The sequence below is a fragment of the Perognathus longimembris genome, chromosome 20, assembly GCF_023159225.1.
Source record: "Perognathus longimembris pacificus isolate PPM17 chromosome 20, ASM2315922v1, whole genome shotgun sequence".
NCBI lineage: Eukaryota > Metazoa > Chordata > Mammalia > Rodentia > Heteromyidae > Perognathus > Perognathus longimembris.
In genome coordinates, this window is record NC_063180.1 from 21,481,763 (window position 1) to 21,505,405 (window position 23,643).

Below are 23,643 nucleotides of genomic sequence, written 5' to 3' on the forward strand. Positions count from 1 at the left end.
GACGCGCGCGGCCCGGGAGCTGCGGACGCGGAGGCAGACCGAGAGCCGGAGTCACGGACGCCGTGGGGTCTCCGAGACAGGTGACCCGAGGAGGTGGGCCGGGAGCGCGCCAGAGAGGGCGGGGCCTGAGGCCTCACGTGAGAGAACCGGGAGCACGCGCGGGGGCGGGGTCAGTGTTCTCTGCGGGGGGCGGGGCCAAGACGCCCACGTGGGCAGATGGAAGGGCGCTGGCGGGGCTGGACGTTGGAGTGTGGGCGGGGCCTCGAGCGGGGTGGCGGTTAGGGGCGGGGCCTAAGGGTGTGCTTGGCGGGAGGGGCGGGGCCAGAGCCTCAGTGAAGAGCTAGGGGTGGAAACCGGGACGGTGGCCGCAAGTGCTAGAGGCGGGGTGAGAAAGTTGTCCCTGACTAGTAGTAGGTTCTTCTGGTTGTCCTGGAAACATGGGGCGGATCCACGGGCTGAGGTGAAAGCCGGGACAGTAAGCACCGGGTGAGAGGTCCGGGGAGAGGTGTGTGGGAAGGAAGAGGGGGGGGCAAGGCCTGGATTCTGGCGGGGCTGTTGGGGGTGGAGCCTGTGGCGCGGGGGCGGGGCTAGGCGCTGACTGGACCGGGCTGGGGTCAGGGGGCGTGGCCGGGAGGAGGTTGGCGGGGCACGTATGAGGCGGGACCTGCGAGTGGCTGAGGTGGACTGGGGCCGGGGCCAGAGTACTAACGCGAGAATCGGAGCCGGGCTAGGCCGTTGCCTGAGGAGCCAGGGTAGGGGTTGGAGGTGGTGGAGCCGGCACTGGAAAGTCCGTAGCCGAGTCAGATTAATTACCCCGGCGTGTGGGCGTGGCGAGGAGGCTGGCGGGATGGGCGTGGCCTGAAGTTTGGTGCTCGCTGGGGGCGGGGCCGCATGGTTTTCAGCGGGGTGGAAGGCCCGCGCTGGAAGTTGGTGCGCTCTTCCTCCGGAAGTTTTGTCCTGGCTAGACAGTGCAGGATTCACTGGGGAAGCCATGTTTGGCCCACGTTCGGGCTAGGAGGCGTCCTCAGGTGGTCCGGGGTTTGTTTGAGGAATCTTCTCGAGTGTGGTGCCTTATTTGGATGCGGGAGGAGGGGCATTGCCCTGGGAGATTAGGGCTCGTGGTGTCAGAGTTGGGACTGGCAACTGAATTTGAGTGGGGGGCTGGAGGTCCGAAGCTCACCAGGCAGAGCTGGAGGTGAACAGTACCAGCATCGGCTTTGGGAACTAGTTCCACTACCGCAGTCGGTGATGCTCCCCAGGGATCTGGCTCCGAGGTGCTAGGCTCATGACCTTGTCCCAAAAAAGAATTTTAGGACGCCAAGAGGTAGTTGCCAAGAAAGTATTAGTAAAGCAGAACCAAGAAAGGACAGTGCACAGCCAGGCCTGGGAGATTCTCAGGGCCTGGGTGCTGTCCCTTAGTTGTTTTTGTTGTTGTTTTCTGAAGATTAGCCCTCTACCACTTGTGCTAGAGCTCCTTTCCAGGCTTTTTTTTTTTTTTTTTGCCAGTCTTGAACTCAGGGCCTGAGCACTGTCCCTGGCTTCCTTTTGCTCCAGGCTAGCACTTGAGCCACAGCACCACTTCTGGCTTTTTTCTGTTTCTGTGGTGCTGAGGAATCGAACCCAGGGCTTCATGCATGCTAGAGAAGCACTCCACTGCTAAGCCACATTCCCAGCCCCTCCAGGCATTTTGGTGATAAGAGCCTCACAGATTTCCCTGCTTGGAGGGCTCCTCAAATCTCAGTCTCCTGAGTAGTTAGGATTACAGGTGTGAGCCACCAGTGCCTGGGTTGCTGGTTATTTTGGAGTTGGAGCTTCCCAAACTTTTCTACACAGATTGGCCTCCAACTGAGATCCCCTGGTTCCTAGCCTCCTGAGAAGGTAAATAACAGGTGGGAACCACTGGTACCAGGCTTCCTGTGTGGGTTGAATCAAGCTGTTCATTAATATTTAGGATCTCATTTCCCAGGCATATTTTCCTGTGACTTGCTCTGCCTCACTTCTAGAAGCTGATGTGCAGCTTGGGAGGAAGGGGTGTAGCTCTCATGAGATCCGGTTCTAGGCTAAATGTGCCCTTACAGGCTGGGCAGGCACAGCTAGAAGCAGGGTGGATAGTTTAGAATTGTCTTGGGTTATAGGTGTTGTATGTGAGGAGCCCCAATTAAGGAAAGAATGGAGCTGATTTGGGGTGCCGCGGCCCTTAGCCTGCTGTTCCTCTATCTTCAGGAGCCCCAAGTGGCGATCCAGATTCTGTGGTGGAGCTTACTGGGACCTTGGTTCAGCCAGCCAAATGGTGAGCTGGGGAGTGGGCAGCCAGATGGAGCATGGTCAGGAGATGTGGGAGGGTGGGAGCTTGGATTGAGATGCCCTGGCCACTTAAGGGCTCTCCTTCCATCCCTCCACCACCTGCTGGACTCAGGCAGCCACACTGGATTTGAAATCCAAGGAGGAGAAGGATTCGGAGTTGGACAAGAGGATTGAGGCTCTCCGGCGGAAGAATGAGGCCCTCATCCGGCGCTACCAGGTGCCCTAGCCCTGTCCTGGGAGACCCCATCCCCTCTCCTCCCCGCAGTGAGTTTTTCTCACCTCTCCCTTCCTTATAAGCTTCTCATGGCTCATGGTCACTGTTGGGATGAGTGCCATAGGACTGTCCTGGCATCCTTCCTTCATCCCATCTCTCGTTCATTCATCACAACCGCTCCCTGGCTCCCTGGCTGAGTGGGTGCCAAGGATCAGCTGTGACTGACAGGCCTCAGCCTTTCCTTCCAGGGCTCCACAGGCAGGGAGACAGCCCTGCCCTTGGTTGGTGCCGACCCGCACTGCACCCAGTGGGCAAGGCTGGGATGAGGGGTTTCAAGGGAGGGCAGAGGGCACTCTCCCCTCCAGCCTGGGGGACTTTAGGGAGGGCTTTCTGGAAGACAAGGCCTGCCAGGTTAGCAGATAGCAGGCAGTTGCAAAGGAAAAGGGAATAGCTCAGATGAAGGAAGTAGTATAGACACAGGTTTGGATTGGAGAGCAGGCTGGAGTTTCAAGTTGGAGGCATCTGTTTGGGGAACTGATGTAGAGAGGGCAAGCAGGCCCTGGATTCTGAGGATCCTAAGGTGTTCTGGAGGGCTTTGGCAAAAGCCAACCGTGAATAGCTTTTTGGAGCCTGTCCTCTGGTTGCTCTGTGGTGGATGGGAGGAGGTGACCCTGGTAACACTGGAGACAGGAAGGCAAGGAAGAAGTGCCAGGCTCTGCTGGGCTGTGGAGGGTAGGCCCAAGAGTTGGTGCGTGCTGGGGTGGGCCCTAGGAGGAGGTGTGGGCTTCATTGACTCATTATTCATGTGTTCATTCATTGAAGCCTATCGCATGCTGGGTGGTGAAGTAGGCTTGGGGGTGCATCTGGAAGCCAGCAGACCAATGGGTGCAGAGCAGGGCAGCAAGGGACACCGGTCCCCCTGAGATGGGGACATTTGAGCTGAGACCTAAGTGAGGTGATATGGGGTGAAGGAACAGAGGGAACAGCTGGCGCAAAGGCCCTGAGGCAGGTTTGAGCCTGGTTTGTTCTGCAGCAGTAAGAAGGCCAGGAAAAGTTTGAGAGCTGTGAGCTGTTGGGGGGCAGCCAGACTGGTTCAGATTGGGGGGCATAGACTGGCTTAGTTTGAGAGGTGTTGGGGCTTCACTTAGGAGCTCTCAGGAGCTGTGGGAGTGTAGCTGGTGCATGGAGCCCTGACTCCCAATGCTGCTCTCAGGAGATCGAGGAGGACCGGAAGAAGGCTGAGCTGGAGGGGGTAGCCGTCACAGCACCCCGGAAGGGCCGCTCACTGGAGAAGGAAGATGTGGCAGCAGACATGGTGAGCTATCCAAGGATCGGGAGGGTCCAGCTGCCCAGATCTATGGGGCCCTGACTGCCGCATTCCCCCCTCTCCCCCCCTCCCGCCCCCGTCTTCATCTCTCCACCCCATGACAGTGCTTCTCCCTCCTCTCTCAGGAGAAGAACCTGGGCCCACCTCGGAGGTCTCCTGGAGCCCATCAGCCTTCAGGGGCCAGCAAGGGAGGTCGGCCTCCCCCGCGGCAGGGAAGTCGGACAAACCTAGGCCGGGGTCCCCATGGCTGGGAAGACACTTCTGGGGAGCAACCACGAAGGGCTGGAGGCAGAGGCCGGAGGGGCCGGGGTCGGGGCTCCCCTCATCTCTCAGGAGCAGGAGATGCTTCAACCTCTGACCGCAGATCGAAGGTAGGAGGTGCGAAGGTGGAAGCTCCACACTGAGCATCCTCCTCGTTCCTTCCCCTTCTGGCCGGTGCAGTGTTCCCAGCAAGAGATGGAGAGTTCTAGAGAGTCAAGGCAGCATGGCAGGACTGTTCCCAAAAAGCCCAAATAAAGAAATAAATGGAGCTGGGTTCCAGTGGCTCACGCCTGTAATACTAGCTAGAAGGTTGTGGTTCAAAGTCAGCCTGTGCAGAAAAGTCCCCATGAGACTCTGATTTCCAGGTAACCAACCACTCAAAAAACTGGAAGTGGAGCTGTGATTCCAAGTGGTAGAGTGCTAGCCTTGAGCAAAAGAGTTCAAGAACAGCACCCAGGCCCTGAGTTTAAGCCCTACAACTGATTTTTAAAAAAGGAAGAAAAGAGTGGCCTAGAAAGTCTGAATTCACGGAGGGGCAGTCAGTGGTGGGTGGAGGGGTCTGTGACATCGCCCTGGGGTACCTGTGGCAGGCCCTTCGCACGGATGGGTGCGGTCCAGGCCAATCTGGGCTCTCAGAGGACTGAGGCCACACACCCCACCCCCCCTCCTGGCTGCAGGCTGGGAAGGGGACAGCTCCTCTGGGAAGGGGAAGGCGGGTCTGGGCAGCACCCTGGCACGGATCTTGCAGCATCAGCTGTTTGCCAGACTCAGATTTACCTCAGTGTCAGGGACGAGGTGACAAGGACGGGTGATGTCCCGAGGGGACCCAGTGCAGGCTTGGGGCTGGGTCCCCGACCTGGCGCCCCCTCTGCCCCCAGGAGTGGGAGGAGCGTCGCCGACAGAACATTGAGAAGATGAATGAGGAGATGGAGAAGATTGCGGAGTATGAGCGGAACCAGCGGGTCAGTGTTGTGGGCCAGGGCCGGTGGAGCCCTGGGACCCTGGGCCTGGGTGGCCTGCCAACCCCAACCCTGCCACTGTGCTGCAGGAAGGGGTGCTCGAACCCAACCCAGTGCGGAATTTTCTGGATGACCCCCGGCGTCGCAGTGGACCGCTGGAGGAGCCTGAGCGGGACCGCCGTGAGGGTAGCCGCCGGCACGGGCGCAACTGGGGGGGCACTGACTTTGAGCGGGTGCGCTGCGGCCTGGAGCAGGAGCGGCAGGTGGGTGCCAGCTACAGGGGCCCTGCCGTGCTGCCTAGGCACCCAGTGTGGCTGGGCGCCGGGTCGTAGGTCCCTGGGCAGATCTGTGTCCTGGGAAGGATTGCTGTGGTGTCTTAGGAGGACAGGGGCTGGCAACAGCTGGGCTCGGGGACGGGGGAGGGAAGGGTGGCGGCCTTCTCCCTCCCCCTCTCCATTCCTGATTTCTGGGCTGGTTGGGAAGTGTCTTCTTACTGACAGTCCTGTATTTACCAGGCACTAAGGAGTGTCAGGCACCATTTTATTCTTACTTGGTACCAAGCTCCTGGCTCCTGGCACCATTTTGGTTACTGAGCATCGTTGTAAGGCAAAGCCCCTCCCTGCTGGGGCTTGCCTGTGGGAGCCACAGGTGACCATCTAAGAGGTGGGCACAGCAGAGTGAGAGCAGGGACTGCCTAACACAGATGGGGGCCTCTAGGAGGCCACCTGCTCATGCTACTGCTTGTCACCTCCTCCCTATATGCATTTGGTGCCCACTCGGGCATCTTGGGGCTCAGGCGGGCAGTGGGGACAGGCAGTGACTGTATGTGGCTGGGAGCAGGGCCGCCGGGCTGGCCTGGGCGGAGCTGGCGATATGACACTGTCCATGACGGGCCGAGAGCGCTCTGAGTACCTGCGCTGGAAGCAGGAGAGGGAGAAGATAGACCAAGAGCGGCTGCAGCGACATCGCAAGCCCACAGGCCAGTGGCGGCGGGAGTGGGATGCAGAGAAGACCGATGGCATGTGAGTCCTGCTGTCCCCTCCTCCTGGGGTATCTGACAGATGGCCCCCTGGAGGCCTGGGAAGCTCTCCCGCATAGTCACGGCTCCCATGGCCGAGACGTTGAGCTCAGGGTCCCCTATGCGCAGCTTCGCAGGCCGGTGGAGCTCAGGCATTGGGGCTGCCTCCACAGCAAGGGATGCAGGCATGAGAACTTCCAGGGTCCCAGAGATGGGGAGGGCAAAGCCTCGTTACAGGCCCTTATTGACATCCCTCCATTGACTTTTCCAGAACCTTCTGGGTGAATACATTCCACGTGGGTTCATTAAAGGGTCCAGCTGAGGGCAGCAGCCACTGAGGGAGACCCCTGTCCTGGCATGGGGATGATCTTGGCCTCCCGTGGATGTCGTGGTGGCCAAGCATTGCCCACAGTGGCCAGGCCAGCTCCTCCCCAGCCCTTAACCTGGCCTACCATCCCGCATCCCCTGCACACAGCTGCCAGCCCCACCACCTGGCCTCGTGCCAGTGTCCTGTCCTTAAGCCTGTCCCAGGAAGCATCCTGCCAAACTCTCAGCAAGGTTGTCAGTGTGTCCGCCTGGCAGAAACTTCTGGAAGAGCTGACCAGTCTGGCTTTTACCCTCTCCCTTCCTCTACACTGCTGGGACTTGTCATGTACTGTAGCTCTTTTCTGTGGGCTCTGGCTAAGGGAGAGGAAATTTTGCTTCTTTGCCTAGTTTGGGGAGCACTCATTTGGGGTTTGCAAGCTAGCTTGTTGGACAGAAACTGTAGCTGACCTTTTGAGATGTTCTCCAGGTTAAGAATGAGGAAAGAGGGGCTGGGGATATAGCCTAGCGGCAAGAGTGCCTGCCTCGGATACACGAGGCCCTAGGTTCGATTCCCCAGCACCACATATACAGAAAACGGCCAGAAGCGGCGCTGTGGCTCAAGTGGCAGAGTGCTAGCCTTGAGCGGGAAGAAGCCAGGGACAGTGCTCAGGCCCTGAGTCCAAGGCCCAGGACTGGCAAAAAAAAAAAAAAAAAAAGAATGAGGAAAGAACTTGAGTGCCAGTGCTCACTCCTTCAATTTTAGCTACTCAGGAGGCTGAAATCTGAGGATTGTGGTTCAAAGCCAGCTGGGGCAGGAAAGTCTGTGAGATGTTTCAAATTAACTATCAAAAAGCTGGCTTAAGTGGTAGAGCACCTGAGCAAAAAAAAGCTGAGAGAGGGCAGGAGGCCCTGGAAAGAACTGTTGTTTTTTTCCTGTGTGTGCCTTGATTTCATCAGCAGCGTGGCAAGGCCGTGTTCTGCAGGTTCTAGCAATGAGTGCACCCCAGTGCCTTCATGGAGTGTGCTGGCAAGGTGAAGCCACCTGGGCTAGGCTGTCGGAGGAAGGCGGTAGGGTTAGACAGGTGACAGGAGAGAGCCTCTGAGATCAGGCCTCAAGCAGGTGAAGGAGATGTGGGAAGAATATTCTGGGAGCAGCAGAGGCAAAGGCCCTGAGGCAGAGCTAGGTGTGGTGGGTGAACCTGCTTTGCTGGTGAAGATTGCGGCAGGAAGGAATCATACAGGAGCTAGGGAGCATCCTGTCCTTTATCACGGTCTCTGGCAAGGAATATGGGGGTGCAAATTCTGAGTTTTTGACATTAAGTGTGCCGTTCCTGTAAGCCTATGCTGTCCCCCTTCCATCAGTGAGCCCTTCAGGTTGATTTTTTTTTTTTTTGCCGGTCCTGGGGCTTGAACTCAGGACCTGAGCACTGTCCTTGGCTTCTTTTTGCTCAAGGCTAGCACTCTACCACTTGAGCCACAGCACCACTTTTGGCTTTTTCAGTATATGTGGTGCTGAGAATCAAACCCAGGGCTTTATGGATGCAAGGCAAGCACTCTACCACTAGGCCACATTCCCAGCCCCTTTTGGTTGATTTCTAAGCCTGCTGTGCTCCCTTGTTTCCCAGCCACCCACACTGACCTCCGATCTCCTCTTTCCCAGGTTCAAGGATGGCCCTCCCCCTGCCCCCTCCCACGAAGCCACCCACCGTTACGGTGAGTGCTGAGCCTTGTGGACGGCTCTGGAGAGCTGCTGTGCTGCGGGTGGAGCTGGGGAGTACACACTTGGGCCTTGCCCTTCTCCCCTGACCTGCTCTGGGTTCTGTCCTAGATGACCAGGCCTGGGCCCGGCCCCCAAAGCCCCCCACATTTGGGGAGTTTCTCTCGCAGCATAAAGCTGAGGTCAGCAACCGCAGAAGGAAGAACAGCCGACCCCAGGCCAAGGCTGCGCCCCGTGTATACAGGTGGGGGTGCCCTTCCCGGGTATGGTCCACTGAGCTGGGTGGCTGTCACTGGTCCTTGCTTCCTTCACTTGGTGTGGATGTGCAGGTGGCTCTGTCAGGGATGTGGTCCTGTGCCCTCCCCCTCCACTGTCTGCTTCTGCCACCTGACAACTGGGGACACACATCCACATTCCCTTAGTGTGAGAGGTAGGAGGCCTTCCTTCTGTCGGCCCCCACCTGGGCCTCAGCCACCCTCTGTCCCTTCCAGTGACCATGATGACCGCTGGGAGAGCAAAGAGGAGGCAGTGTCCCCAGCCCCCGAGGCCTTGCCGCCCCCTGCCCCGAAGGAAACGCTGGTGCAGGTAAGGTGGGGCCGGTGCACATGGGGGTGTCTAGGGCCCACAGAAGTTCCCTGATGCACTTGTGTTCCCACAGCCTCCCGAGACCCAGGCCCTTGTCCATCGGCCACCTGAGGATGAGGGCGAGGAGGACTGTGCGGGGGAGGAGGGCGAGGAGGACGACGACGATGGGGTGGAGGAGGATGAAGAATGGGAGGATGTAAGTGAGGATGTGACTGAGGAGGAAGAGGAGGAACCTGAGGAGGAAGAGGGTGCTGAGGAGCCAGAGCAAGCCCAAGCCCAAGACCACTCCATCTTGGAAGCTGAGCCCATCCGGGACCCCACCGTGGACCAGGCCAACCCAGCACCTCCCAGGCCCCAGGAGTCCCTGGAGCCTGGGGAACCAGAGGAGCCCCAGGAGCCCCAGGAGCTCTCCCCAGCCCCAGCCACGCCTTCCAGCCCCTTCTCAACACCCACCGGCCATCAGCCTGTGCCTGACTGGGGTGAGGAGATGGAGCTGAAATCTCCCCGGGGGGCCCACCCACCTGACACCCTCTCTCCTGGTGAGGCCTGGCCTTCTGGGAATGCATGAAGCTGGTTGCTGTGTGTGCATGAGGGGTGTGGCAGGGCCCAGCACCCCCATGTGCCCCACTGCCCTGGTGGCCCTGGGGCTGTCGGCTTCCAGAGCCTGCCCTGCTTGTTCAGAGCTGCTACCTCCCCAATAAAGAGTTCACATCTCCAGTGACCTTCCCCCAGTGTGTCCTTCAGCCCTAGCAGTTCCCCAGCCCTTCTCTCTCTCTCTCTATCTCTCTCTCTCTCTCTCTCACTCTCTCTCTCACTCTCTCACTGGTGTGGTGCTGTTTGGAGGGGAGGGGGCTTGACTGGGCCTCCCCTTTCCCAGGAGGTGACCAGCCAGCACCTGCCTTCTTGGAGAGTGGGCCCAACCTCCCAGGAGCCCAGAAAGCTGAAGAGGAGGGGTCTGAGGCAACTCCAGGTGGGGGACCGACCCATGGTGTGGTGGGGGAGAAGGGCAGGGGAGGACCGTCGGGCCAGAGTGGAGGGGAGGCTGGAGGAGGTACCAGGATGAGGTAGGAATGGCATGGCTGGCAGCTGGAGAAGGTGGATGGTGCAAGGCGGTCTTTGGAAAGTCAGAGATGGTGGGCCTGGGGCCAGGCCCTGGGGGAGGGTTGGGCAGAGAAGCTGGTTTAGGATGAGCAGGATTCATTTTGGAGAGCAGCCTAGTGGACAAGACCCAAATGCAGAGTTGGGATTGTGGGCCACTAGGTGTGGGAGCAGTGGCTCACCACCAGTGACTGCCGCCCCCTCCCACCCACCGGTGGGTCGGAGGGAAGGGGCAGGAGGGTCCTACATGGAGGGCTGGCTTGGTAGAGGCTGGTTAGGACTGTGAAGTGGACTCCAGGGCAGTTTGGGGTGTTGGTCCCTGCGAGAATCCAGTGGGCGCCTAGTTGTCTCCAGTTGTAGTCAGTGATGTTGGGGTGTACTGCTTCGTGGGTCCAGCAGGAGGCGGTAACAGGCCCGCAGCTGGAGTGGGGGTGGCGGGCTGTTCCCGCCGCTGAGCATCCCCTCTCTCCCTCAGAGGCGGGCCCCAAGAGCCAGGAGATGGCGGAGATCACGGACTTCCACAGGGTGCGTTTCTGCAAGGTGGTGGCGGCCGCGCCGCCCCCGAGGGCTGCCCGCATGACCGCCCGGCCCGCACTAACCGCACCCGCGGCCCGCTCCTCTGCTTCCGCCACTGCCGCCAGGACAGGGTTAAATGTAAGGGGGCGGCGCCAGGGCATAGTTGAAATTCGGTGCAGGCCCGGATCGGGACGTCGAGGCTCGGGGAGGCGGAGAGGAGTTAGCCCATTCCGTCTCCTTCGGCCACTGGCTGCAGACTTGAACCCCCGGCGCCGCCGCAGCTCCATTAGACGCCGCGCTTCCGCTACCTTACTAGCCGTGTCGCGGCGGCCGGCGGAGGCTGTGCTTGCGGGCTTTTCTGTGGCAGAAGAGGTGGGGTGAGGGGGTCCTCCTTCACCCCCTGACTCTTCTCCCCTCCCCCTCCTGCAGGCCTCCCCGAATTCCTGAAGACGCTGCTGGGCGGGGACAGAAGCTCCGGGCCCCGGTGGGGAGGGAGCGGCAGGAGGGGGCTATTCGCTCTCCGGGCAGTGGTCCTTCCAGGACCCGCCGTGGTCCCAGGGCTCCAGGGAACGGGAGAAAGGGAGGATGAGTGCTGGAGGTGCTGGGGGTAGGAGCCTGGCCGGGGTGAGGGGCGCAGCTGGAACCTCGCAGGACCGGGGTAGGCTCAACACCCGTGTGGCAGGACACCGGGAACCCAGATTGGCGCTGTGAGGGGCGGGGGCCGGTGGGCGGGGCCAATAGGGTGGGCGGGGCTCCGGCCGGCTTAGATTGGATGTCAAGCGCTGGAACGACGCTGGGACCACCGGTGGGGGCGGGGGCCCAGGAGTGGAGAACCGTTGGGGTTCTCAGCCCGGACTGAGCACGTGGCCAGGCTAGGCCTTAAAGCAATGGGGATGGGCGAGGAGGCAGGGCAAAGCCCCAGTGAAGCCGGAGGCTAGAAGTGGGCGGGGTTAAGGCCCAGGGCGGGGTCAGCACGAGGAGGTGGGGTCAAGGGGCCTTGGGGATTGGCCGGAGGCGGGAGGGGCTTGTCCGCAGGTGGGGAGGCCCTCCCCTCTGGGCGTGGCCACGCGCCCCGGGGGCGGTCCTCGGGCGTGGGTGGAGCTTTGCGGGTCGGCGCGCGGGCGGAGTGATCCGCGGCGATGCGGGGCACGAGCTGCGTGGGCGGCGGCGGCGAGAGTCCGGGCAGCGCGGGGCTGAGCGAGGGCCCGCGGGGCCGCTGGCTGCGCCTGGCCCCGGTCTGCGCCTACTTCCTCTGCGTGTCGCTGGCCGCCGTGCTGCTCGCCGTGTACTACGGTCTCATCTGGGTGCCCGCGCGGCCCCCCGCGGGCCCTGGCGGCCCGGCGCCTAGCGCGCCGCTCCCGCCGTGCGCCGCCCGCCCCGGCGCGCCGCCCGCGCCGCCGCCCGCTCCCGCCGCAGTCTCCTGCCTCCTAGGGGGCCCGGGCGGGCCACGACCCCAGCTCGAGCTGCCGCGGAGCCGCCGCCGCCGCCGAGACCCCGGGAGCCGCCCGACACTTGGAGGATCGCCCGGGGCCGCGGGGGGCCCAGGACCCGGGTAACCTCCCGCCCACCCGCTGGGCCGGCCGCCCCCCCCGGAATCCACTCAGCGCCCGCGCCTAGTGTCCCCAAGCCGTCGTCCTGGAGCACGGGGCCTGCGGGGGCACCGGCTGCGGCCCCTCTCCGATCCTGCCCATGTCCTGACCGTCCCCGGGAGGATTCTGTGCCCGCAGCCCGCAGCCGGGGGGGCGGGGAGCCCGCGCTTCTCCCCATCTCCACGGCCATCTGCAATAAACGCCAGCCTCTGCTGCCCCGTGGTGTCGGTGTGGTTTCCGTCCTCGCCCTCGGGGCCGCCCGTGCCCCCTTAACTCACCGGTCCCCGTGCTTCCCCCCCCCCCCCCGTCTTTGGGCGGTACTCGAGGGGAGAGGGCCCAGCAGTGCAGGACCACTGACGGTCAGGCCGAGAAGGTCTTCGGCCGAGGACGTGACAGGCGGGCCTGGGGAAGGGCTTGGGGACAGTTAGGCAGGACACGGGGCGCAGCCGTGCCCACCTTCGTCCAGGCATCGAAGCACTGTTCCCTTCCCAGGGAAGGCAGTCTCTGGTCTTAATGGCGCCTGAGAGACTCAGGTTGCTGGGGCTTCTGGCGAAGGCCCAGCCTTGGCAGGCCTGGGATCCCCCATGGCCTTCAGGTGAAGCAGCTGCCCAGGTTCAAATCCTAGCCCTTCCTCCCATTTCCGCTATCATTAGGAAGGTCACTCAATCTCTTTGGTCTAGAGTGTAAAAGTTGGCCTAAAAGCCCAAACCTCTGGATGCAGGGAGTGCGAGCGGGAGTCGGGGGTTCTCCCCAGTGCCCCTCATTTTGAGTTTCCAGCCTCAGGGTCGCCAGTCTTCCTTCTTGTGGCTGTCTGGATCTGGCTGTCCTGGCTGGCTGTCCCAAGTCTCCTGGCTGTGTCCTGTCCCTACCCCAGCTCCTCCTACCTCCTTTCCACATCTTCCCAGTCTCAGCCATGCCACACCCCAGTGCTGCAGAAGCCCCCCCTTCCTGAGGGTCATGTGTCCCCTAGAGGTTGGGGACCCAAGGGAGCAACAGGCACCTCTGCAGGGCTGGGCTGCCACACCAGGCTGTGGAGTAGGTTGAGTGGGTGGCATATGGCATGCTGCACACCTTCTGGATGCAGGGTATTTTCAATTTATGATGGGTTAGTGGGAGCGGTGTCTGAATGTGGAGGACTGTGTGTATAGCTTTTCTTTTTTCTTGTAATTTATTTATTAAACATTTTTTTTGACAAGGTGTTGTGCAAAAAGGGTACAGTTACATACTAGGGTAGTGTGTACATTTCTTGTGATATCTTACACCCTGTTTTTCTTTCCCTTCCCTAGGTCAGGTAGACATATATACAATACACAATGTGCCAAGAACATGTGTATAGCTTTTCTATGTCTCCATTCAAAAAATTTTTTTTCTGGTTCTGGAACTCATGGCCTGGGTACTGTTCCTGATCTTTTTATTCAAGGCTTGCACTCTACCACTTGAGCCACAGTGCCACTTCCTGCTTTTTCTGAGTAGATTATTGGAGATAAAAATCTCATGGACTTTTCCTTCCAGGGCTGGCTTCAAACCACAATCTCAGCAATCAGCCTCCTGAGTAGCTGGGATCACAGGTGTGAGCCGTTGGCACCTGTCTTTCCGTCTTCCTCAATTCAATTGTAACAGACTTTTCCCCCCCAAGGTCCTTTTTTTTTTTTTTTTTAAATATACACAGTTTTATATAGAATGCAGCATCACACCATGTAGAGCATTTACTCTTATTTTATACATTCAGAATATGTTCAAAACACTTCTTAAGGCTACAAAACAGAACATAGAAAAATAAACAGGAATATATTCAACACTTAAAAAAAGTGATATGATAAAGAATATCCTAAGGTCCTTTTGCTCAAGGCTAGCACTCTATCACTTGAACTACATCACCACTTCGAGCCTTTTCTGTGATTTATTGGAAATAAGAGTCTCATGGAGGGCTGGGAATGTGGCTTAGCAATAAAGTGCTTGTCTAGCGTGCCTGAAGCCCTGGGTTCCATTCCTCAGTAGCACATAAACAGAAAAAGTTGTGGCCACTTCTGGAAGTGGCGCTGTGGCCTTGAGCACAGAGAGGCTCAGGGACAGTGCTCAGGCCCTGAGTTCAAAGCCCCAGCACCTGCAAAAAAGAAAAAGAAAAAAGTCTCATGGACTTTCCTACCCGGAATGGCTTTGAACCACAATCCTCAGATCTCAGCCTCCTGAGTAGGATAACAAGCATGAGCTACCAGCGTCCAGCTTGTCACAGACTTTGTTACTGAACTGCAATGATGGTAGAGCATGGTGGCTCTTCCCTGTAATTCCAGCTACTCAAAAGACAGATCTGAGGATGGTTCCAGGCCATGCCTGGGCAGGAAAGTCAGTGAGACTCTTATCTCTAACCACCAAAGAGCTGGAAGCAGAGTCGTGGATCAAGTGGTAGAGTGCTAGCCTTGAGTGAAAAAGCCCAGGGACAGTGCCCAGGCCCTGAGTTTAAGCCCCAGAACACACACACACACACACGGCAAGAAACAAATGAAGGACGTAGGCCCAAAGATGGGCTGAGCCTAGGCAGGGGAGGAGGCTGTGCCACCTAGCCGCAAGGAGCCCCGAGTTCCAAGATGGGCAGAACTTGTGGGTGTCATGGAGGGACCCAGCCAGGGTGCCCTCTTGCAGAACCCAGTGAAAACCCCAAGAGGAAAAACAGTCACTTCCTTCCTCCGTGTCTGCCCCTCATGCTTTAAAACCCGCAGCTCAGCTGACAGGAGGAGGACTTGGTCATCGCGGAGCAGGAGGAGCCCCAATACCGTAAGTGTGAGTTGCTCCCCTTTATTCTTTGAAGGGACTCTAGGGAGGGAACCTAGGGCTTTGCACATCTACCACTTGAACCACATCCCCAGCCCTTTTATTTGCATTCTTTGCTAGGGAAGGAGTACCGAGTGAGATTTGAACCCAGGGCCCTGTGCTTGCTAGGCAGATGCTCTACATCCCAAACCCTTTTCACCTTTTTTATTGTAGTCATTTTCCAGGCAGGGTCTTGCTCTCTGCTCCCCCCCTCGCAACCCCCCCCCCCCCCCGCCAGGTAGCCTGGACTTTAATCCTCCAATCTCTGTCTCAGAGATCTCAGGCATGCCACATCAAACCCAGCTTGCCATTTTGGTTTTGACATAGGGTCTCACTGACTTTGTCCAGGCTGGCTGTGAAGTTGAAATCCTCCTTTCCCTAATCCAGTCCAGGGTGGGGTCTGAGCAAGGAATGAAGTTGTCAGGAAATGGTAGAAATCACAGCTGCCGTGTAGGGCTGGGGGTCACAGACAGTTCCCAGGTGGGAAATCGTTGAGTTCCATTTCCTATAATGAGCTGGGAGTGGTAGCTCATGCCTGTAATCCTAGCTACCCAGGGGAATGAGATCTGAGGATCACTGTTCAAGGCCAACCCAGGCAGACAAATCCATGAGACTCTTGTCTTCAGTTAAACAGCAGAAAGCCAGAAGTGGAGTGGTGGTTCAAGTAGGAGAGCACCAGTCTTTTTTTTTTTTTTTCTCCAAGGTGTGTGATGGGTTTAATGAGCATCATAAAGGGACAAGGTGAAAGGAGTACAAATTCCAAATCCAGCCTTTATTGCCATTACTTCAGTGGCCGAGCTGAGGAAGGAGGCTCAGCAAAGCTCAGCTTATTCATTCCCAGGGTGAGGCAGCTAGAAGAGACGCTCCGGAGTGCTTTTCCATTGAGCTGAGGGGCTTGAACTGAAGGAAAGGGGAGAGGATGCTGCTGTCAGGAGACCTCAAGCAGCAAACTGACCTCCGAAGGTCAGGACAGACGCAGAGTCAGGCAGGCATCAGACAGGAACATGAGGCGTTATTCAGATAAATGGATTGAAGAAGTGAGAGAACTCTTAGGGTCCCCAAACAGCATTGAAATCTCATAGAGAGGCTCCTAGGGCATATTGGCTCCAGGGACTGAGGCCCTCAGGGAAGCACGCCTCCAAACTGAGACACTCACAAGGGGACCCTAACATCTTCCCTCAGCTATTCAGCAAGGAGCAGGAGCAGGGCTGGAGGGAGAAGGAAAGAAAGGGGCTGAGAGGGCAGAAGAGGCTGAGGGGGAGCCTGAGATGAGCACTAGGGCTGGGACGGGGGTCAGGACCTGGAAGGGTATTGGGTAGGGCCTCTAGCAGCTTCCCTGCTGCTCTTGTTGGCGGATGAGGTTGGCGATGGGGCTGGTGATGCCACCTATCAAGGTCCAGTACTCATCAAAGCTGATCCACCCATCGTGGTTGGCATCTAGGTTCTGGATGAGCTTGTCTGCAGCTTTTTGGTTCCCCGTGTCCATTAGCATGTGGTTCAACTCCGTCTGGAGTAGAGCACCAATCTTGAGTAGAAAAAAAGCACAGGCACAGTACCGAGGCCCTGAGTTCTAGTCCCAGGACTGGTGCACACACAAATCCTAAATAATGCAGAATTACAGCACTTGGGAGGCACATACGATGCCCTGGGTTCCATCTCCAGCCCCTCAAAAAGTATGGAAATTTAGAATAGTCAAAGCTTGGTGCTGGATTTACTTGCACGGGGCGTCTATCAATCGGGGCTCCAGAGAGAGGAAGTTGAGGCTCAGGCAAGAAACAGGGATGACCTGCATCCTTCTGTGGTTGGTGACAGAAGCTGGGTCCCCTTCTGTGTGTGTGACCTCAGGTCCCAGCACCTCACCAGCTCAGCCACAGTTTTGTTTCTGTGGTTAGGGACGCCCAAGCCTTGCTTCATGTGGTGAAAGAGGAACTTGAGAGGTTGCTACATATTCCGGAGATCTGACACAAGCAAATGGCTTCCAGAATGGGAGCTATCATTACCTGGCTGCCTTTTTCTCTGCTGTGAAATACTACAATGGAAGAAAAGGCTGTCATGAGAAAAGTCACTCTTCAGCTTCCCCTGGCATTCTTGGCATCCTGTCATCATCTTCATCATCTTCTTGGTTTTATTTTGATTTTGGTTGTAGAGCTTGTTTTTTTTTTTTTTTTTTTTTTTTTTTTTTTGGCCAGTCCTGGGCCTTGGACTCAGGGCCTGAGCACTGTCCCTGGCTTCCTTTTTGCTCAAGGCTAGCACTCTGCCACTTGAGCCACAGCGCCACTTCTGGCCATTTTCTGTATATGTGGTGCTGGGGAATCGAACCCAGGGCCTCATGTATACGAGGCAAGCTCTCTTGCCACTAGGCCATATCCCCAGCCCATTGGTTGTAGAGCTTGAACTCAGGTCCTGGGCGCTATCCATGAGCTCTTCAGCTCCAGACTAGCACTCTACCACTTGGAGCCACAGCTCCATTTCCATTTTCTGGTGGTTCATTGGACATAAGAGTCTCATGGAGGGCTGGGAATATAGCCTAGTGATAAGAGTGTTTGTCTCGTATATATGAAGCCCCAGGTTCGATTCCTCAGCACCACATATATAGAAAATGGCCAGAAGTGGCACTGTGGTTCAAGTGGCAGAGTACTAGCCTTGAGCAAAAAGAAGCCAGGGACAGTGCTCAGGCCCTGAGTCCAAGGCCCAGGACTGGCAAAAAAAAAAAAAAAAAGTCTCATGGACTTTCCTGCCTCATCTGGCTTTGAACTGTGATCCTCAGATCTCAGCCTCCTGAGTAGCTAGGGTTACAGGCGTGAGCCACCAGCACCCAGCTAAAGAAACAGCATGACTTTTATTTTTTGTGGCTGTTATGAGGCTTGAATTCAGAGCCTCTGTGTTTCTCTCTCTCTCTCTCTCTCTCTCACTCTTTCCTTCCTTTTTATTATTTTTACGTGTGTGTGTGTGTGTGTGTGTGTGTGTGTGTGTGTGTGTGTGTGTGGTACTTGGGTTTGAATCCAGCTTTTCCTTTGCTAGGCAGCTGCATGACTCTCTGAGCCATACCTCTGGACCATTTTTTTTTAATTTGCCAGTCCTGGGTCTTGAGCTCAGGGCCTGAGCACTGTCTTTGGCTTCCTTTTGCTGGAGGATAATACTCTACCACTTGAGCCACAGCACCACTTCCTGCCTTTTCTGTTTATGTGGTGCTCAGGAATTGAACTCAGGGACCATTCTATGATGGAATCTTCTAGAAGTAAGTTATTGTTGGCTTTTCTTTTTGTATCCTGCTTTATCCCATGAATAGCATCTAATGTTTCTTAACTAGCATTTCTGGGGTACCTTCTGCATTTGAGTCACTGTGCTAGCACGGCTCATTTACTAATGTAAAACAAATATAAAAACAAACAAACTAGGAGGAAGGCATGGAATCTCCATGTCTTTCTAGGGAGATGAAGCCCTCCTTTGTACTGACATTATAATATTCTAGGGTGAGGTTTCACCCTTAATCAATGCAGCTTTAACGCCTTTCTAATTATTTTGTCTTTAAGACTGTAGTTAGAGGGCTGGGTATATGGCCTAGTGGCAAGAAAGCTTGCCTCGTATACATGAGGCCCTGGGTTCGATTCCCCAGCACCACATATACAGAAAACGGCCAGAAGTGGCGCTGTGGCTCAAGTGGCAGAGTGCTAGCCTTGAGCAAAAAGAAGCCAGGGACAGTGCTCAGGCCCTGAGTCCAAGGCCCAGGACTGGCAAAAAAAACCCAACAAAGACTGTAGTTAGAGCTGGATACTGGTGGCTCGTGCTTGTAATCCTAGCTACTCAGGAGGCTGAGATCTGAGGATCACAGTTCAAAGCCAGCCTGGGCAGGAAAGTCCGTGAGACTCCTATCTCCAATTAATGACCCGAAAACTGGAAGTGGCATTGTGGCTCAAGTGGTAGAGTGCTAGCCTTGAGCTGAAGAACTCAGGGATAGTGCCCAGGCCCTGAGTTCAAGCCCAATGACGACAAAAAAAAAAAAAAAAAGAAAAAGAAATACAAGACTGTAGTTAGGTACTGTACTTCCTACCTGTAATGTAAACTCTCAGGAGATTAAGAGAGGGAGGTTGTGAGTTCAAGTCCAGTCTGGATTACATAGCAAGATGCTAAAACAAAACAGAAACCCTGAGCCCAAAACGAAACATTAAAGCAAAACAACAACAAAAATGTGACTTTACCTACATGTACATCTTTGCACACATCACTGGATTTCTTTCTTTTTTTTTTTTTGGCCAGTCCTGGGCCTTGGACTCAGGGCCTGAGCACTGTCCCTGGCTTCTTCCCGCTCAAGGCTAGCACTCTGCCACTTGAGCCACAGCGCCGCTTCTGGCCATTTTCTGTATATGTGGTGGCTGGGGAATCGAACCTAGGGCCTCGTGTATCCGAGGCAGGCACTCTTGCCACTAGGCTATATCCGCAGCCCCAACATCACTGGATTTCTAAACTCCAAGGTGTGAGCAATTCTCTATTTTTTTTTCCCCTCAAAGCTCTGAAGGATTCCTTTTTACTTAAAAAAAAAAAAAAAAAAGGGCCGGGGCTGGGGCCCTGTAGTTCACACCTGTAATCCTAGCTATTCAGGAGTCTGAGATCTGAAGATAGTGGTTCAAAGTCAACCCAGATAGAAAAGTATGTGAGACTCTTATCTTTAATTTACCAAAAAAGCCAGAAGGGCTGGGAATGTGGCTCAGTAGTAGAGCGCTTGCCTAGCATGCATGATGTCCTGGGATCCATTCCTCTGTATCACAGAAACAGAAAAAGCTAGAAGTGGGGCTGTGGCTTAGGTGGTAGAGTGTTGAGCAAAAGAAGTGCAGGGACAGCACCCAGGAATAGCAAAAAGAAAACCAAACCAAAACAACAAAAAAAACAACAACCCAAAAACCAAAACCTAGAAGTAGAGCTGTGGCTGAAGTAGTACAACACCAGCCTTGAGCAAACCAGCCCAGGGACAAAAAGCCCAGGCCCTGAGTTGAAGCCTCAGGATCCACACAAGGAAAAAAAAGTATTTCTGGTTAATAGTGCTTAGATGTCCCATTACCAGGATTGCACAAATTCTTCTTCTTCTTTTTTTTTTTTTTTTTTTTTGCCAGTCCTGGTGCTTGAACCTCAGGGTCTGAGCACTGTCCCTGGCTTATTTTTGCTCAAGGCTAGCACTCTACCATTTGAGCCACAGCACCACTTCTGGCTTTTTCTATATATGTGGTGCTGAGGCATCAAACCCAGGCCTTCATGTATGCAAGGTAAGCACTCTACCACTAGGCCATATTCCCAGCCCCGACTGCACAAATTCTGGAAAAAAAATCAACGCTTAGAATCCCCAATGAAGCTGCACAATATATACAGTTATTTTTGTTGTTGTTAGTGCCGGGGCTTGAGCTCACTCATGGCCTGGATGCTGTCCCCAAGCTTCTCTGTGCTCAAGGCTAGCACTCTACCACTTGAGCCACAGCACCATTTCCAGCTTTTTCTGTTTATGTGGTGCTGAGGAATCGAACCCAGGGCTTCATGCATGCTAGGCAAGCACTCTACCACTAGGCCACATTCCCAGCCCCCCTTTTTTTGTATGTCTTCTCTTAGAAACACAGTCTTGTTAACTTTGCCTTGGACAGGCCTCCAGCTCGTGATTCTCCTACCTCTACCTTCCAGGTAGATGGGATTACAGGCGGCTGCCATCATTCCCTCCTTGTCCTGGCCTTCTCTACTTGGTGCTAGATATTAGTGGACTTTACATCCTTGTGCATGACCAGTTCCTCCTGTTGTTGATGGTTTCATGGTTGTCTGTTGCCTAGCTGTGCTATGGTTTTCTGCTCCAGTCCCTTCTTGCTAGATACTTCAGTTGTTTCCAACCTTGTTTGATTTGAGACAAGATTTCACTAGGTAGTTTAGGTTGGCCTTGAACTCAAGATCCTCCTGCTTCAACCTCCCAGTGCTGGGCTTACAAGTGGGCACTGTTATACTACCACACCCCAAAACCTCCCAGTGGCAAAAACATTTGGACCTGTTTACATCATGGAGAGGCAGGAAACCACAGAGTTAGAATCAGCAGCATTTCTTCTGTTCTCATGCAGTCAACAGGATCAGAGGACAGGGTGATCTCATGCGGGGAAGAAAGTGTCACTTTCAGGGGCCAAAGGGAGTGAGCGGTCCCTCCTTTGGGGTCTGAGTCATTCTCAGGATATGGTGGACACTTGCAAATGTGACTTCTTTTTTTTTTTTTTTTTTCCAGTCAGTCTTGGGACTGTCCTTGAGCTCTTTTTGCCCAAGGCTAGTGCTCTACCATTTGAACCTCAGCTCTACTTGTTGCTTTTTCTGTGATTAATTGGAGATAAGAGTTTCATAGATTTTCCTGCCCAGGCTGGTCTTGAACTGTGAACCTCAGATCTCAGCCTCCTAGGTAGCTGGAATGATAGGCATGAGCCACTGGCACCCAGCTGAAAAGTGATTTCTTGTGGCCCTTCCAGGGGACACTCAAATATCTGAGGTGGAGCCTCCTTGAGCAGGCATGAGGTGCCAGTAGGGGACAGGGAAGCAAAGGCCAATTACTGAAGGAAATGTTTCAACATGTTAAGTTTCTGTGTTGAAATATTTTCAAAGTTACAGAAAAATGGGGACTGGAGCCAAGGGCGGGGGAGCTCATGCCTGTAATCCCAGCCACCGGAAGCTGAGATCTGAAGATGGCAGTTCAAAGTCAGACATGGGGAAGGAAAGTCCGTGAGAAGTAGAGCTGTGGCTCAAGTGGTAGAGCGCCAACCCTGAGTTCAAGCCCCAGGCTCATCCCATAGTAATAATTATAATACAAACCCCTGTGCTGGAGGTCTGAGTGCTGAGAGTGTGTTTAACCCCATAGGAGCCATGGCCAACATGATCACTGACTCCCCTGAGTCCTATGACTACCCTGACGGGACCGGGATACCCACTGGCCCCGTGGACGGCACTTCTGCACCACCGCAGCTGCCTCCGGCCAGTATTCTCGCCCTCATCATCTTCACCCTGGTCTTCCTGGTGGGGGTGCCGGGCAATGCCCTCGTCATCTGGGTGACCGCCTTTGACATCAGGCGAGTTGTCAATGCCATCTGGTTTTTCAACTTGGCGGTGGCCGACCTCATATCCTGCCTGGCTCTGCCCGTCTTGTTTGCCATAGTCGTGAAAAGGGGAGAGTGGCCATTCGGGAGCAACGACTTTGGGATGGCCAGCTGCCGCGTCCTGCCGTCCCTCATTCTGTTTAACATGTACGCCAGCATCCTGCTGCTGGTCACCATCAGCGCCGATCGCCTCCTCTTGGTGTTTAAACCCATCTGGTGCCAGAAATTCCGCCGGGCCAGCATGGCCTGGGTGGCCTGTGTCGTGGCCTGGGTTGTGGCCCTCCTGATGACTGTCCCTTCCTTCCACTACCGCTCGATCCATGTGGACTGGTACTCCCACCGAGTCGTCTGTGGCACCGACTATGGATTGGACGGTGACTCTGTGGAGAAGGCGGTGGCTGTCGTCCGCCTCCTCCTGGGCTTCGTGCTGCCTCTGGTGATGCTCAGCGGCTGCTATACCTTCCTGCTGCTCCGGACCTGGAGCCGCAAGGCCACGCGCTCGCCCAAGACGCTCAAGGTGGTGGTGGCCGTGGTGAGCAGCTTCTTCATCCTCTGGCTGCCCTACCAGGTGACGGGAACCATGCTGGCTTGGCTGAATAACTCCTCATGGCTTTTCTCCTGGGTCACCATGTTGGACCCTCTGTGCGTCTCCATTGCCTATGTCAACTGCTGCGTGAACCCCATTATTTACGTGATAGCTGGCTGGGACTTTCTGGTCCGGCTCCGCAAGTCACTCCACTCTGTCCTCCGCAACGTGTTGACCGAGGAGTCCCTGATCAGGGACAAGTCCTGCACGCGCTCCACGCTGGACTCCTCCTCCCAGAAGACCCAGGCCATGTGAAGTCCAGCCTCCGGGCCTCCGTAGACACGCTGGGGCTCCCCTCTTCCTTTCCTGCCACCTTGCTTTCCCCTCAATTGTGTTGTTGGTCTTGGAGTTTGAACTCAAGGCCTCCTGCTTGCTAGGCAGGTGCTCTACTACTTGAGTCACGCCTCCCACCCTTTTCCCTGCATTAGTGTTGAAATGCTATCTTGCTTTTTTGCCCTGGTGCATGCCTGGATCATAATCCTCTGATTCCCTCCCCCCCCCTTCATGAGATGGCGTCTCCTAGATGTTTCTGTCTTAGCTGGCCTAGAATCATGATCCTCTTGATCTCCCAAGAAGCTGGGAAGCTGGGTGAATCACTGGTGTCCAGCTTTTTCAGTTCTTTATTTTTTTTTGTGCTGGTCCTGGGGCTTGAACTCAGGATCTGGTGCTGGATACTGTCTTTTAGCTTTTTTTTTTTCTTTTTTTTCTCAACACTAGTGCTCTACCCCTTGAGTCAGAGCTCTACTTATAGCTTTCTGCTGACTATTTGGAGATAAGAGTCTCAGAGTTTCCTGTCCATTGCTGGCTTTGAACCACAATCTTCAGATCTCAGCCTCCTGAGTAGCTAGGATGACAGGTGTGAGCCACCAGCACCTGGCTCTCTTTTCTTTTCTTTATTCCCTTCTTTCTTTTTTTCTTTTTTGCCAGTCCTGGGGATTGAACTCAGGTCTCAAGGCTAGCACCCAACCACTTGGGCACCACTTCTGGCTCTGTTTATATGGTACTGAGGAATTGAACCCAAGGCTTCACACATGCTAAGCAAGCACTCTACCACTAGGCCACATTCCCAGCCTCTTCCTTCCTTCCTTCCTTCCTTCCTTCCTTCCTTCCTTCCTTCCTTCCTTCCTTCCTTCTTTCCTTCCTTCCTTCCTTCCTTCCTTCCTTCCTTCCTTCCTTCCTTCCTTCCTCCCTCTCTCCCTCCCTCCCTCCTTCCTTTCCTCTCTCCCTCCCTCCCTTCTTCCCTCTTTTAAAAAAA

The 23,643-nt window shown here is 55.6% G+C and overlaps 3 protein-coding genes across 13 annotated transcripts; all 3 read left to right on the plus strand.

Annotated features, from left to right (window-relative positions):
• Ccdc9 (coiled-coil domain containing 9) lies at positions 1 to 11,040 on the plus strand. Of its 11 annotated transcripts, none has more exons than XM_048369198.1 (16): positions 17 to 80; positions 1,834 to 1,878; positions 2,224 to 2,290; positions 2,417 to 2,521; positions 3,732 to 3,833; positions 3,971 to 4,216; positions 4,985 to 5,068; positions 5,155 to 5,328; positions 5,906 to 6,087; positions 8,050 to 8,102; positions 8,218 to 8,350; positions 8,598 to 8,691; positions 8,765 to 9,170; positions 9,569 to 9,661; positions 10,265 to 10,314; positions 10,735 to 11,039. In XM_048369198.1, exons 3-16 carry the CDS (start codon positions 2,288 to 2,290, stop codon positions 10,750 to 10,752), a joined length of 1,743 nt encoding a protein of 580 aa, XP_048225155.1. In that variant the 5' UTR covers positions 17 to 80; positions 1,834 to 1,878; positions 2,224 to 2,287; the 3' UTR covers positions 10,753 to 11,039. The 11 variants fall into 11 exon arrangements, with proteins under 11 accessions (XP_048225157.1, XP_048225158.1, XP_048225155.1 ...); XM_048369197.1 differs by having other exon boundaries at positions 18 to 93; XM_048369199.1 differs by lacking the exon at positions 17 to 80 and adding an exon at positions 826 to 1,038.
• A 278-nt stretch (positions 11,041 to 11,318) lies between these two features.
• Positions 11,319 to 12,140, plus strand: Inafm1 (InaF motif containing 1). The gene has a single exon (XM_048369213.1). It carries the CDS (start codon positions 11,445 to 11,447, stop codon positions 11,859 to 11,861), a length of 417 nt encoding a protein of 138 aa, XP_048225170.1. The 5' UTR covers positions 11,319 to 11,444; the 3' UTR covers positions 11,862 to 12,140.
• Positions 12,141 to 21,572: 9,432 nt separating this feature from the next.
• C5ar1 (complement C5a receptor 1) lies at positions 21,573 to 22,934 on the plus strand. The gene has a single exon (XM_048329992.1). It carries the CDS (start codon positions 21,573 to 21,575, stop codon positions 22,641 to 22,643), a length of 1,071 nt encoding a protein of 356 aa, XP_048185949.1. The 3' UTR covers positions 22,644 to 22,934.
• The last annotated feature ends 709 nt before the right edge of the window (positions 22,935 to 23,643 follow it).

Excerpts from the sequence above, each read along its gene's own strand:
- Ccdc9 (XM_048369196.1), top strand. The coding sequence starts at position 438 with ATGGGGCGGATCCACGGGCTGAG. Across the intron at positions 3,834-3,970 it reads AAGATGTGGCAGCAGACATG|GAGAAGAACCTGGGCCCACC; the intron begins GTGAGCTATCCA and ends CTCCTCTCTCAG. Across the intron at positions 8,351-8,597 it reads GCTGCGCCCCGTGTATACAG|TGACCATGATGACCGCTGGG; the intron begins GTGGGGGTGCCC and ends TGTCCCTTCCAG.
- Inafm1 (XM_048369213.1), top strand. The coding sequence starts at position 11,445 with ATGCGGGGCACGAGCTGCGTGGGCGGCGGCGGCGAGAGTCCGGGCAGC.
- C5ar1 (XM_048329992.1), top strand. The coding sequence starts at position 21,573 with ATGGCCAACATGATCACTGACTCCCCTGAGTCCTATGACTACCCTGAC.